This window comes from Halichoerus grypus, chromosome 6 (genome assembly GCF_964656455.1).
Source record: "Halichoerus grypus chromosome 6, mHalGry1.hap1.1, whole genome shotgun sequence".
NCBI classification, from domain to species: domain Eukaryota; kingdom Metazoa; phylum Chordata; class Mammalia; order Carnivora; family Phocidae; genus Halichoerus; species Halichoerus grypus.
The window spans coordinates 94,637,334-94,652,812 of NC_135717.1; the positions used below are offsets into that span (position 1 = coordinate 94,637,334).

General features: G+C 35.2%; 1 protein-coding gene across 6 annotated transcripts in view; it reads left to right on the top strand.

Moving 5' to 3' along the window:
- Positions 1 to 2,305: 2,305 nt before the first annotated feature.
- SLCO1C1 (solute carrier organic anion transporter family member 1C1) overlaps positions 2,306 to 15,479 on the top strand; it is a 64,497-nt gene continuing 51,323 nt past the window's right edge. For 3 of the 6 annotated variants that reach the window (XM_036119173.2, XM_036119176.2, XM_078075706.1), the window contains exons 1-3: positions 2,446 to 2,840; positions 7,122 to 7,276; positions 8,451 to 8,592. In XM_036119173.2, the coding sequence (XP_035975066.2) occupies positions 7,148 to 7,276; positions 8,451 to 8,592 (271 nt within the window). In that variant the 5' untranslated portion in view covers positions 2,446 to 2,840; positions 7,122 to 7,147. Of the gene's footprint in view, positions 2,416 to 2,444; positions 2,841 to 7,121; positions 7,277 to 8,450; positions 8,593 to 15,479 lie in introns of those variants that run through there. The other 3 variants (XM_078075705.1, XM_036119175.2, XM_036119174.2) reach the window with 3 other exon arrangements.

A 15,479-nucleotide genomic window follows, 5' to 3' on the forward strand; every position in this document is an offset into this window, starting at 1 on the left:
ATTGACAAAAGCAGTTGTGGTAGAATGGTGGGAGCAAAAAACAGAACTGGTGAGACAAGAAATGGAGAAGAGGAATTTTAGCTAAGGAGTACAGATGAAAGCGTAGTCTTAGAAACATGGACCATACATCCATAGGAATAGAAAGAAGACAATATGAATACACATGCAGGTGGGGAGTAAATGTGAGAGCAGAATACAGTATTTCTTTCCTGATTTTTAGAATTTCATCAGTGAGTTCCCTAAGCAAGGTCATCAGTTGATAATGAAAGTTGGGGGGAAAAAAAGTTTGAGGAAGTCATTCAGAAGAAAGGGAAAGTGATTAGGTTATTAAAAGGTATATTTAACAATGCCTCTAAGACCCAATGAGGTTAGAGGTCATGAGCTTAAGATAAGCCCTGAGGGCATGTTAATGAGTTTTTCTTCAAGTATTTAAAATAGTTGGATGTAAACACAGAGTAGACAGGAAGTTGAATTAGCCCAGCTATGGTTTGCCAAGGAAGAACAAATTAACCAATGGACAAGGGAATGCACCATTGCGCTATAGAAGTGAGTGATTAAAAAAAGTGCATGAAACTCAGGTAAGGAGAGAAAAGACAATATGAATGTTCTGGGTTAAATTGTGCCCTCCCCCCCCAAAAATGTTGAAATCCTAGCCCCCTGTATCAGTGAATGTGACCTTATTTGGAAATAGGATCTTTGTAGATGTGATCAAGTTAAGATGAGGTCACTGGAATGGGTCCTAATAAACTATGACTGGTGTCCTTTTAAGAACAGGAGAAGACAGAGACACACAAGAGAAGATGGTCATGTGACAATAGAGGCAGAGATTGAAACGATAAATCTACAAGCCAAGCAATGCCCACAATTATCAGCAAGCGCTGAAGGTAGAAGAGGTAAGGAAGGATCCCTGTAGGTTTCAGAGGGAGCATGGCTTTGCTGACACCTTGAGTTTGGACTTCTAGCCTCCAGAACGAAGATAATAAAGTTCTGCTGCTTTAAGCCACCCAGGTTGTAGTACTTTGTTATTGCAGCCCTGGGAAACTCGTTCATTTATGGTTAATTACTCACCACAATGGCGGAGTTGAGTGGTTTTGATAGAGATTCTATGGTCGGCAAAACCTAAAATATTTACTCTTTGGCCCTTTGCAGGAAAAGTTTGCTGACCCGTGGTCTACAGTATGGAAGTAGGATACAGTCCAATGCAAGGCTATATACGTGAGAAGCTCTGACTATTATGTAAAGTAAGTATTATGTACATTCAAAACTGTAGCATGAACTGTGGACTCAAGTGGTCAGAAGAGGAACCATGATAGAGAGTGAACTTGAGCAAATTGGGGGTAGGCCAAATTACACTCTCAGGGGAGAACTGCATTTCTCAGTGAGGATAGTAAATACTGTTTCCCCTTAAATGTACCAATGGCCACCTGTTAGACGCACTAAAAAGTGTAAGACCTATTGTGATGCTTGCTCACTAGCAAAGGCTGGTTTGATTGCTAAAATAAAATATTTGGTCTTTCAGAGTCTGAGTGCACCATTGCTTCCTTGTAAGATTTATTATTTTCTTTATTTTCCTTGTATCCTTTTTTTCTTTTAGTAGTAAGATGTGCTTATAATCATATTTGATTATTGGTTAATGATCCTTACCATTGTGTGAACTGAAATTATACATGTAATGATGATACTTTCCAGTCATTTGGTGCTTTGTTATTTGAAATATACTTTTGAGTACATCATATCATTAAATCTTTAAAACAACCCTATGAATGTGTTTTGTTTTGATTTTAATAAAAATTCTGCTTTATGGAGAGCAAGTTGAGATTCAGTAAAGTTTAGTGACCAGGCCAGAGTCACAGCCATTTAGGAATATGGTGGATCTTGGGTATTACTGGTAGCAAATTCATTTATTCCTATAAACCAAATGCAAGCTAATACTGCTCAGAATCTCCTAAAATGGTACTCTTGGAAAAAGAATATTATACTTGTAGAATTTTTAAGCGCAAGGAGTTCTCTCTCCTTGGAATTTAGATAGAATAAACAAGTGGATGCCAAAAATTCAGTGTTTTTCTTTTTTTCTATTAGACCGTTATAAATTGGATATGAGCAACTGATCATGTGTCTGAGAATTGACCCTTTCTAAAGAGAACTCTGCAGAGCCTTGATCCTGACCTGGTACGCAGTCCCTAAGATTCTAGAATCCCAACGGGAAAAGAAACCACGCAGAGATTTAGCCTATGAGCCTTTTTTTTTTTTTTTTTTTTAAACAGAAGGATCCCAGTGATGTCCTCAAGGAGCAGCTGGCTTAAAAACTTTTTGGAAGGAGAAGGAGGGATCTTTGTTACAAACTTCCGCCCCTCCTCCTGCTTCTGTTCCCTTCCCCTCTGCCCCCTGCAGAGTTGTGTTTCTGGGAATCAGCAAGTAAGATCACAAGTGGTCTTTTCTCCTTTCACTCTCTCTCATACAGAAAGCTTTATCACGTGTGGCCTTAAACTTGCAGCAAATTGCAAAGAAATGGCTCAAAAGCTTCAGCTCTCTCTGTGCCCGGGGAGCTGAGATGCACGTCAGTGGCTTTTCTGCAGACTAGGAGGAAAGAGGAAAGAGAAAAGAGGCTAGGAGGAAAGAGGAAAGAGTCGAAATTGCCCAGGGGTGAGACCATGCCCTTCCTCTTTTCTTTCCCCTAATTTGCTCTGTCTGTGTCCATCCAGGCTCTCCTCACCTGGCAAAACTGCTCAGAGCTGCTGTAGAATTCACCCCAGTTTCCTCTTTCAATCTGTGGGGAGTGGGGTCCAGCCCCTCGCTGAGCACATTGGGAGGAATTGGCTGTCTTTGATCTCCACCTCCAGGTAAGATTTAGTTCTCTGCTTTCCGGTTTTGTGACTATCACGTCCGATTCTCATAGGAGAGAGGCTAATCAGCCCTTCAGTTCTGCACGGCACTCGTCTTATCCATACCCACCGTCAAAGTTGTTGTGGCCCTTGTTAGGTTAAAGGGCCCTGGTTAAAGTCAGATCAACTCAGATCTGGGTTCAAATTTTGACTCTCATAACTTACTAGTTGGGTAGTTCTTGACCAGTCACTCTGAGTTGTATCATTTTCTATAAAATGGGGATTCTGATGCTTACCTTGTTGAGTTGTTTTAAGGATTAGCAAAAGGTATATCATTCACCTGGCACAGAAATAGTACTTATTCAATCTGAATCTGACACAAACAGTTAGTTGTATGGGGTGGGGCGGGGGAGGGGGGCAGGGTTCAGCTTTCTTAACACACACTCCTTGTTCGCAAGTACCATGAGATTACTTGGTGCCCAGAAGACAAGCTAGTGCAGAGGTTTTCCTCGCGTGGGTGTGGATGACTAAGAGAAGAGGGTGGCTGCTTTCTGACTTGCTCTCTGGCAGTCTTTAAGGTTTGACTGTGGATGGAATCTATGTCACAGGATCACGGCCAAGAGGTTCAGGGCATCTGCATGATCCAGTTACAACCTTCCTAGGCTGTCTGTGCTCTTTAAAGACTGGGAGATTGATTTTCAAACCCATATGAACAGAGAATTCAATTTTTTTTTTTTTAAGAGAAATAGAGAAAAACTGGTTGGCTTCTTTTTCCGTGGCCTCCAGAATAAGATACACTCTTACCCAGGCTGTTGGATGAAAACTTTGCCATGACTCTTTTCCTGGTGGAATCTGTTCAAGTGGTGGGAGAACAATTAAGGATTTGCCAAATGCAAATCGTTCTCAATAACTGTGTGCTCTTGCTCTACTTCTGAAACTGCAAATGAATGGGGGGAGAGAGAGGGAATCTGGAAGATCTTTCCATTCAAGTCTTTGAGCTCTCCTTCCCCTTCTTTTCACAGAGGAATGAAAAGCTCAATGCTCATAAACATAGCCTCCTTGAAACATATTATCCTTGAGATGATATGCAAATTAGCCATCAAGATGAAATTCTATTTTCAGTAAAAATCTGCAGTGTCAGTGTTTTAAGCTGAATGCTGTTTTGCCCTAACACAACATCATCTAGGATGACGATAGTTCTCTTATTTTTGTTATCACTTCTGGATTCTAGGTAGAGTGATTTTTGTATGATCACCTCCAAGTATAAGAAGACAATGTGTTTTGGTGTCTCAAGTCTTTCATATTGTTTTCAACATGATTGTTTTTCTCTTTAGCATCAGCATTCTGGTTGTCACCCTTTGAATCTTTTAAAGATACATTTAGTGTAGTGATAGTATATTTAATTATTAAAGAATTAATTTGCATGTTGTTGTCCACTGGCTTTTTATTATGATTGGCCAGAAATAATATATTGAACCCCTGAAATAGTAGGTCAATTTGAAGGTATTTAAAATTTTTCTGGTATATATTTCTAGCTTGGTGATATGTTTATACCTTTAATATTTAAAATATTTTTATATGTTCATTATAGAAAAATGAGAAAATATAGACACACAAAACATTTTTGAAAACATTATCTGCATTGTCACCAACCAGGAATAATGTGTTAACCTTTTCTTTAAAGACTTTCTGAAACTTTGTTTCTATGCATATACACATGTGAAAATGTGTGCTTCTTTTATAAAATAGAGTATTATATATATTGTTTTATACCATAGATTTTAAAAATCAGCTCTATAATAAACATAGTCTATATAGCTATATTTACTTCTTTTTACTAATTTCTAATGGCTTCAAAAGATTTCATTGCATGAATAAGAACATAATTTGTTAGACACTTAGGTCATTTAGTTGTTTTGACTTATTATTATTATTTATTATTATTATTATTAGCAGTGGGTCTCTAGCAGTTTAATTAAAGGTACTCAGTAGTCTTTTAGTTGAAACCTATTTAACATTGCATAACCCAGTGTTTCTCAAACTCCCTTTTCATTGTTCTGACAAAATATTGTTCTGGACAACTAGTTTCAGTGACTCAGTGAATGTACAACGTTGGCCATAGGTATTAGATAGATGGTAAAGAAGAATTTCTATGTCCTTAGTTTCTTAGAATTTGTTTTTTTAAAAATCAGGAATGGATGTTGAATTTTATCACCTGATGTTTTGCATCTACTGAGATTTTATTATTTTTTACTTCGAATTCCTTTTTTTTTCCAGCTTTACTGAGATGTGATTGACAAATAAAGATTGTATAAATTCATGTCACACAATGCGATGTTTTGATATACCTCTATAACATGTTGAATTTTTAATGTGATGATTTAGGTGAATAAAGTTCCTAATATTAATTGTTACATTTTAAACTAGATCTTAATTAAAGAATATAAATTCATTTGGATTTGCTAGTATTTTATTTAAAATTTTAGCATCTCTAAATTTCATATGAAGTGTTTCTCTTGTACTATCTTAATGAGACTTTGTTATCAAAATAATTGTGGCTTTTTAAAATGAATAGAGATTTTTATCATGTTTCAGTTACCTACTATTTTCTCCTTGAAGGATATCCTTTGATAAAGCACTCCTGTTACATCATCTATCCTTACTAGTTTTGTTTAGGGGATCGTTTTAGAGTATTTTTGTTAATGTCTTCCTTGGCTATTTTTCTCTTCTGGTCTGTATTAATACAGGTAATTAATATTTGCTAGAAAACTATCTATTTGGTCGAGACTTTAAAGTTATTTCTATATATTGTGCATAATTTTTATGTTTTATACTTTTAAACATCTGTGTTTAGAGCTCACTAATATTATATTCTGTGTCTTTGTCTTTTGATCTCGCTTAGCATTTTCTGCTCTTTGCTTACTTTAGTTCTTTGGTTTTTAACTTTTTTCTATTTCATTTGACTCTCTTTTGCCCATTTTTTAAAAGTTAAATTTATGTATCAAATAATCTAAAAATCAAATAATCTAAAAATCTTTTTTTTTTTTTTTTAAACAGGCCCTTGCTATATACCCTTCTCAACTCATTTGCTACTCCCTGGAGGAATCTCCTCCACTTTTAATTGTTCAGGTCTTTCTTTTGATATTTAGTTAAATATTTCAAAATAAATTGATTTTTCAGTTTTGAGAAATTATCTATGAATTCAAACTGTGAAGGATGAGGTTTAGTAAACACAGAATAAGAATTACATAAAGTCAAAAAAAAAAAAAAAAGGATTACATAAAGTCAAGGCAGATAGGCAGAATAAGCCTAAGTTACTACCACAGTACATTAAATTTTACTCGTAATGTTATTCCTTTAATTAGTGTGATAAAAAGATAGAAGATTTCTCTTAACATGCAAATGCATCATTTGATAAATATTAGGGTGATCCAGAAGTTATTTTGTTTTCTAATCTCTTCACTTACATTACTTTTTCAGGCAGGCACTGAGCCATGCAAAATCCTAAAGAAGTAGGCCATGGGACATGTAAATACTGATATGAATAGGGAGAAAATAGGTTCAGAGTATGTGGATCTGCCCAGGGCTTGGTAAGGATGGGCGGATGGGAAATTAAACATAGGAAGGGAGGCCATCTTTCTTACTTCAAGGCAGGTTAAAGTAATTTTTGCCTGAATTAAATGTAAGTCTGTGGCACAAATTGTGCTGCTTCCGTATCTGTCAAACTAAAATGATACATAAATTGGTCCTCTTCTTTTTTTGCCATAATTTATACCTTTCTTTGGATGCTGCACACTTATAGGAATTGCAGTGTGCTACAGGGATCTACAATGGGCATCAGTCTTTTCTACCCATTCTGTTAGGATAGATTTAAAGGCTTTAATGACTTAATTTTCATGAATCAATATTCAAATGTTTGAATTCCTCTTCCTTTCCTGCTTGCTTCTAGTTTAAGCTGGCAAGACCACAAAGTTAGCAAAATTCTGCCTCATTATTTATTCCAAAAACAACATTTAAACTTATTCTTTGCCATAATGAGGCTTAAGCTGTAGGGATTGGGAAAGAATGCTGGCTAGAGAGTCCCCATAGCTGGATTAGTTAATCAAATATACTGGTCAATTTTAATTGAAAAACTTTGCCAATTTACTGTGGTAAAATAAGGTAGCTTCACATCAAATCATGTCCCCAGCATCGTGATCTACTGTGAAATAAAAACATTATTTAATAAATGGTGGATTCAAATTAATTTTTGTTTTTTTGGGTTTTTTTATTTTTTACTTTTGAAATCAACTTCAACAGGATCAGAGTCAAGGAATATTTTCATAATGGACACTTCATCCAAAGAAAATATCCAGTTATTCTGCAAAAGTTCAATGCAACCTGTCGGGCGATCTTCCTTTAAAACAGAATATTCTTCCTCAAAGGAGAAACAACGATGCTGTGGTAAACTGAAGGTAACAAACAATTAAATGGTAAACAAACAACCATAAGTAGTGAACGAAAGAGTAACAAAGAATTAGGTGGGAGGAAAAGAACACGAATTAGGTGGAGGCTATGTTGTTGACTCCCCATCCAGATGTGTGCTATGCAATTTCATAATTCATATTTCTGTGCAGTTACATATTTCCCATATGTAGCTAGAAGCAAGAATTTTTTTCCCTTTTTAAAAAGTGAACTTAGATGCAATTTATTAAAACTACACTTTACCAGACAGTGAAATCCATCTCTCCCTACCATGTAGGTTAAATTAGTAAATATTACTCTCTGGACTCATTTGAATGCGCCTCTTAAACTGAAATAAGAGAGGAAAGAAACTAACATTTATTCAATTTTTACCATGTACCAGATATTATGCTAAGTATAGTTATAATATTTAATCCATAAAACATCCATATCATTCCCATTTTATAAATGAAAATTTTGACTTTCCTTGCCACACAAGGGGCAGGGGAGCTTTTTAAGTGGTGCTCAGTGTGACTCCCAAGTTCCTATTCTTTCTTTGTACCAAACATTCACTCAGCAAATATATGTGTTTTTTCATATAAATGCTAACCTCCTCTATGGATACTCCATCAAGGACTCAGGTCTAGTAAAAAACATAAGCCAACTATTAAAAAAACATTCATACTCAAATGTATGAATTTAACTTGAATATGAACTTAAACACGAGGATAGTAGTTACACCTTTTTGGTCTATTGTGTCTCTTGCTGGTGCATGCATCACCACTGTGAAACCCACAGTCATGAGTACAAGACTTATGATAATATATTAAGTGTTTGAATTATGGTTCTTGTTTTATTTTCTTACCTGTGAATGGCTCCTTCCACTCTTTGCTTCACCATACAGTGGATCGTCCTTTCAAAGCCAAGACTCCTTCAAATGTCCTTTGGGGGAGGGGAAAAGAAGGGAAAGAACGGAATTCAACATACATTCTGAATGAAATCTGTTTCAGAATTTGTATTTTTAGCAATCTACCTGAGCTTGAGGCTGAAGTAAGCCTGTACCCATGCTTGAGAGAAAGCTTGTTACATTGTTCTTGGTTTGCATTTTTGTCTATTTATTTAGTTAAGTTTCCACTTGCCTGTCAAGCTGGAGTCAGATTAAGTGTGACTTGTCCTATTTTCCAGGTATTTTTGGGTGCCTTGTCTTTCGTCTACTTTGCCAAAGCACTGGCAGAAGGCTATCTGAAGAGCACCATCACTCAGATAGAGAGAAGGTTTGATATCCCTTCTTCAATGGTGGGAGTTATTGATGGTAGTTTTGAAATTGGTAGGTATTGCTGATGCCTGGTTTTACTTTTACATGTCTTCTAGGCATGACTAAATGACATCCTTGCTGCATTCTCTTGTCTGTTAGGATCAGACTCTATCTGTAAATTCTTGTTGAGACAGAATTTGCTAGGACCTTATGTTAACAGTAGAGGCAATTTGTTCTTCCCAAGAAACCAACAATAAATTTCCTGCCCCAGGTGTTCAACACTATATGATTCACACAATTTAGAGTTTCCAATCAGAGTGAGAGACTTTCTTGGAGGAGAGGGTGAGGTGCTATTAGGATTTTAAGTTAGAAGTATTTAGGAAGTGTTGTTACAAGAAGAGTCCTATATCCTGACAGCCCTGTGATTCAAAATTTGGAAGAATTCAGATGGGCTCTACAAATATTTATTGTAATAATTTAAGAAGTGAAACCATAAAAGGGGTTTCTGCCCAGAGGTCAATACAGAAGAGAAAGAAATCCTATTAACGAGAACAGTAGAGCAAGGCAGGCAAGAAAAATTCTACTCTCACATGTCTTTGGGTAGCAGTTGACTATAGACTTCCTCTTGGCACTTGAAAAGACCAAGTGATTTTAGTTACTGTTTTGGAAGTACTTTAAGGAGTGTAATCCCAGGTACAACTTCCTGAATTGATAAACTACAAGGCTTTAATTCTTCACCGAAGTAAACAGAATGGTAGCCTCTGGGGTCCTTACTACCTGTTGGGACTCAAATATATGCTTTACTATATATAGTAAAATCTCTAATGGCTCCAGGTTCAGCTCACTTAAACTTTCAGAAAAGTGAAGAAATATTTTTCAACTCTGCAACAATGACTTTTTTAATACATACTGTATATTTCAGTTCTTACCCTGAATATCACAGAAAGAATGAAAAGAATGAATAGGTAACCTTTTACATTTAGGGTTTTCTTCCCAAATTCATCTGTCAGCATCCTACTAAAATGGGATTACTTAGCTCAGTGCTAATCAAATGTTAATGTGCATACAAACAACTGGGCAATCTTGAAAAAATGCAGGTGCTCATTCTTTTAGGAAGGGGAATAAGACTGCCTTTTTACAGGCTCTCCTGTGATGTGATGCTGTTAAGTAAATGGGCCATATTTTGTGTAGCAAGTTTCTAAAGCATCTGGTCATATCACTCCCTTGTGTAAATTCCCTAGATAGGCCTTGATAATTGATGTATTCCTTGATGCCTCTCCTATCTATAGCCCTAAACTGAATGAAGGTAAACTGAATCAAGGTAAGAGTGATACACTGAATCACAGGAAGAAACCAGTATGAAGAGGCAGCTGTTACAGATTGAAAGATTAAATCACATAGAAAGAAGAAGAAATGAGCAGATAGAAAATTATGTATCAAGTGATACTTTAATTATGGCTCACTCTAGATTATGGTATAAAAACATTTTAGAGCTGAAGTCTTACAATATGGTCCAAATTTTTCTTGGGTCCCCACGTCCTGATGCAACTTGAGAGAGTCTATATTCGATAGAGAGTACTAATATTTCACAGGAAGTGACAAAGGATCTTGAGAATAAATTCATTCTTCCAGACCATTCCAAAGATGGAAGTTATTTATTGAATTAGATACAATAAAATGTATCTAGTTCAATAAATAAAAGTGGGTTTCCTGACCATAATCTTAAACTACTCCTTTTGCCTCCTTCCTTCCAGGATTCTGGACCCACTCCCACCTTTGTCTCTAGCTCTCCTTTCTTCTTTTTTGTAGAACAACTTCATTTATCCTCTGATATCATTTGGCATTATTATCTCATGTCCACATACTGGACACTCCATTTTTTTCCCAAGTATTTTTTCATAACAAAGTCTTTCTCCAACAACAACAGAGCTGCTAAGAAAATAAAAAAAAATGTTTTCTATATCATGACCTCCTAATATTTCCAAATATTCTCTTTCAAATACTTTCCCATATATTCTTTTTTTTTTAAGATTTTATTTATTTATTTGAGAGAGAGAGAATGAGAGAAAGCACATGAGAGGGGTTAGGGTCAGAAGGAGAAGCAGACTCCTTGCTGAGCAGGGAGCCCGATGCGGGACTCGATCCTGGGACTCCAGGATCATGACCTGAGCCGAAGGCAGTTGCTTAACCAACTGAGCCACCCAGGCGCCCCTTTCCCATATATTCTTATAAATATTGAAAAGTTTTGCTTTTCACATTTTAGTATTTAATCAACTTCATATAGATTTTATAAAAACTTTGTTTTTTTAAAAAATACATTATATGTTAAAAAAAAAAAAGAAGAAGATAGCAGGAACGGAAGAATGAAAGGGGGGAAATGGGAGGGAGAGACAAACCAGGAGAGACTATGGACTCTGAAAAACAAACTGAGGGTTCTAGAGGGGAGGGAGGTGGGATGATGGGTTAGCCTGGTGATGAGTATTAAAGAGGGCATGTTCTGCATGGAGCACTGGGTGTTATACACAAACAATGAATCATGGAACACTACATCAAAAACTAATGATGTAATGTATGGTGATTAACATAAGAATAATAAAAATATTAATGACAAAAAAAAACTTTGTTTTTTAGAGTAATTTTGTGTTCACAGCAAAATTGAGTGAAAGTTACAGAGATTTTTCATATACACCCTACTCCCACAAATGCAAAGCCTCTCTCATTATCAACATCCCCCACCAGAGTGGGACATTTGTTACAGCTGATGGACCTACAATAACATTATTGTCATTCAGAGTCCATAGTTAATACTAAGGTTCACTCTTTGTGTTGTATATTCTATGAGATTGAACAAATATATAATGGTATGTATCCATTACTACAGTATCATGCAAACTACTTTCACTGCCCTAAAAATCCCTCTGCTCTGCCTATTCATCCAAACTTTCCCCTAGCCCTGGCATCCACTGATGTTTTTAATGTCTCCATAGTTTTGCCTTTTTCAGAATGTTGTATAGTTGGAATCATACAGTATGTAGCCTTTTCAGATTGGCTTCTTTCACTTAGTAATACGCATTTGGGGTTCCTCCATGTCTTTTCATAGCTGGATAGCTCATTTCTTTTTAGTGCCAGATAATAATCCATTTTCTGGATAGGCCTTCATTTACTTATCCATTCATCCACTGAAGGACATCTTGATTGTTTCAATGTTGGCAATTATGAATAAAACTGCTATAAAATCCCTGTTCAGGTTTTTGTGTGGACATATTTTCATTTTCACCTCATTTGTGTAAATACCAAGGAGCATAACTGCTGGATCATATGGGAAAAATATGTTTAGTTTTGTAAGAAACTGCTAAATTGTTTCCCAAAGTGTTTGTATGATTTTGCATTCCCATTAGCAATGAATGAGCTTCTTTTTGCTCCATGCCCTCACCAGCATTTAGTATTTTGGATTTTGGCCATTCCAATAAGTATGTAGTGGTGTCTCATTGTCATTTCAATTTGCGGTACCCTCATGTCATGTGATGTTGAACGTCTTTTCATATGCTTATCTCTCACCTGTTTATCTTTTTTGGTGACCTGTTAAGTTGTTTGGCCTATTTTTAAATCTCATTGTTTGTGTTCTTATTGTTGAGTTTTAAGTGTTCTTTGTATATTTTCGATAACTGTCCTTTATCTGATACAACTTATGCAAATATTTTCTCTCAGTCTGTGGCTTTCTTTTCATTCTTTTGACAGTATCTGTCACAGAAAAGAAATTTTTAATTTTAATGAAGTCCAGCTTATCCAATTTTTTTTGGTCACTGATTCTGCTTTTGGTATTGCATCTAAAAAGTCATCACCAAACCTAAGGTCATCTAGGTTTTCTCCTAAGTTATCTTCTAGAAGTGTTACAGTTTTGCATTTTAAATTTAGGTCTGTGATCTACTTTTTATTTTTGTGAAGAGTGTAAGGTCCGTGTCTAACTTCATTTTTTTTGCATGAGGATGTCCAGTTGTTCCAGCACCATTTGTTGAAAAGATTATGTTTGCTCTATCTTATTACATTTGCTCCTTTGTCAAAGATCAGTTAACTATATTTAAGTAGGTCTGTTTCTGGGCTATAAATTCTATTCCATTGATCTATTTGTCTATTCTTTCACCACTGTTACACTGTCTTGATTAATGTGGCTTTACAGTATGTCTTGAAGTTCGGTAATGTCGATCCTTTAACTTTGTTTTTCTTCAGTATTGTGTTGGTTATTCTGGGTCTTTTTCCTCTCCAGTTTGTCAGCTCAGAAACCATTTTGTCAGTATCCACAACATAATTTCCTGTGGTTTTGGCTGAGACTGCATTGAATCTATAGAACAAGTTGAATAGAACTGGCATCTTGACAATACTGTCTTCCTATTCATGAACATGGAATGTATCTCCATTTATCTAGTTTTTCTTTGATTTCTTTCATCAGAGTTTTATAGTTTCTCTCATGTAGATCTTGTACATATTTTATTAGATTTATACCTAAGTATTTCATTTTGGGGGGTGATAAAGTAAATGCTTTTTCAATTCCATTTGTTCATTGCTGGCATGTAGAAAAGCAGTTTACTTTTGTATATTAACCTTGCATCTTGCAACCTTACTATAATCATTTATTAGTTTCAGGAGTTCCTTTGTCAGTTCTTTTGGATTTTCTATATAGATGATCATGTCTTCTGGGAGCAAAGACCGTTTTATTTTTTCCTTCCCAGACTGTGTACTTTTACTTGTTTTTCTTGTCCTATTATATTTAGTAGAACTCCCAGTACAATAATGAAAAGTAATGGTGAGAGGGGACATTCTTACTTTGTACCTGATCTTAGTAGGAAGCTTTGAGTTTATCATTAAGTATGATGTTAACTGTATGTTTTTGTAGAAGTTCTTTAACAAGTTGAGGAAATTTGTCTCTCTTCTGCATTTACTGAGTTTTTATCATGAATGGTTGTTGGATTTTGGTCAAATGCTTTTTCTACATCTATTGATATGAGCATGTGATTTTTCTTCTTTAGCCTGTTGATGTGCTGGATTATATTAATTAATTTTCTAATGTTTAACTGGCCTTGTATACCTGGGATAAACCCCACTTGGTCATGGTGTCTAATTCTATATATTGTTGAATATGACTTAATATTTTGTTGAGGATTTTTACACCTGTGTTCATGAGAGATATTGATTTATAGGGATTTCTTTTTTGTCTGGTTTTGGTATTAGGGTAATGCTGGCCTCATAGAAATGATTTAGGAAATTTCCCCTCTGCTTCTGTTTTTCAAAAAAGATTCTAGAGAATTGGTATAATTTCTTCATTAACTGCTGGGTCAAATTCACCAGTGAATCTTTCTGGGCCTGGTGCTTTCTGTTTTAGAAGGCTATTGATTATTGGTTCAACTTCTATAATAGATATAGGCCTGTTCATATTGTCTATTAATTCTTAGAGAGATTTGGCAGATTGTGTCTTTTAAGTAGTTGGTCCATTTTATTTAGGTTATCAGATTTGTAAGCATAGAGATGTTCATAGTACTCCTTTATTATCCTTTTTATGTCCATAAAATTTATAGTGATGTCTCCCCTTTCATTTCTGGTATTAGTAATTAGTATCGTCTCTCTTTTTTTTTTTTTCTTTCTTGGTGAGCATGACTAGAGGCTTATTGATTTCATTGATCTTTTCAAAGAATCACCTTTGGTTTTGCTGATTTTCTCTTCTGAGTTTCTGTTTTCAATTTCATTTATTTCTGCTCTAATTTTATTATGTCTTTTCTTCTACCTACTTTAGATTTAATTGGCTCTTCTTTTTCTAGTTTCCTGGGTAGAAACTTAGATAACTGATTTTAGATTTTTCTTCTTTCCTAATATATGTATTCAATGCAATGAATTTCCCTCTAATCATTGCTTTTACAGTAATAGTTTTTTTTGTTACTATTTAGTAATTCCTGGAATATTGGAACAGTATTAATATCTAATGTTATCTGTATGCAGCAACCTTGCTGAATTTATGTTAATTTTTTTTTTAATTTGAGTATAGTTGACACAAAATGTTACATTAGTTTCAGGTGTACAACTTAGTGATTTGACAAGTTTATAATTTATGCTGTGTTCACCACAAGTGTAGTTACCATCTATTCCATCACATCACTATTACAGTATCATTAACTGTATTCCTTATGCTGTGCCTTTTATTCCCATGACTTATTCATTCCATAATTTGGTAGCCTGTATCTCCCTCTCTCCTTCACGCATTTTGCCCAACCATTCCTACCTTCTGGCAACCTTCAGTTTGTTCTCTGTATTTAAAGTTCTGATTCTACTTTTTTTTATTTGTTTTTTTAAAATTCAACTTATAAGTGGAATCATATGGTATTTGTCTTTCTCAGTCTAACTTATTTCACTTACAGGTTTACCCATGTTGTCCCAAGTGGCATGATCTCATCCCTTTTTATGGCTGCATAATATTCCTCTGTGTGTGGGGGGGGGGGCATGCATGCACATGTGTATGTATACACCTCCTCTTTGTTATCTGTTCATTTATGATAATAGAATTGATTTTTGATATCCAATTTAATTTTTTAAAGATTATCACCATTAATTTTCTATGTGTATCTTCTGAGAACTCAGAAGGGATACTAAGTAAAGAAAGAAAAAACTCTATAGATATCACAGACACTGAAGTGGTATTATGTGGTCTTTGGCATACCCACTAATGTAACACAGAAACAGCCTGAAACATGAGTCTTTTATTGTGAGGTGTTGGTGGTGTGCAAGTTGGGAAGGGTAGGTGATGTTGGTTGCAGGGATACATTATAAACTGAAGGTCAGCTTTCACTGTACTTTATTAATTGTGACACATTAACAAAAGTATAGACATAATTATCAATGTAATATGATACAAAATTTCTTCTAAATGCTTAAATATCAAATGAAAAATCTCATATTCAAGGTTTTTTTTTCCT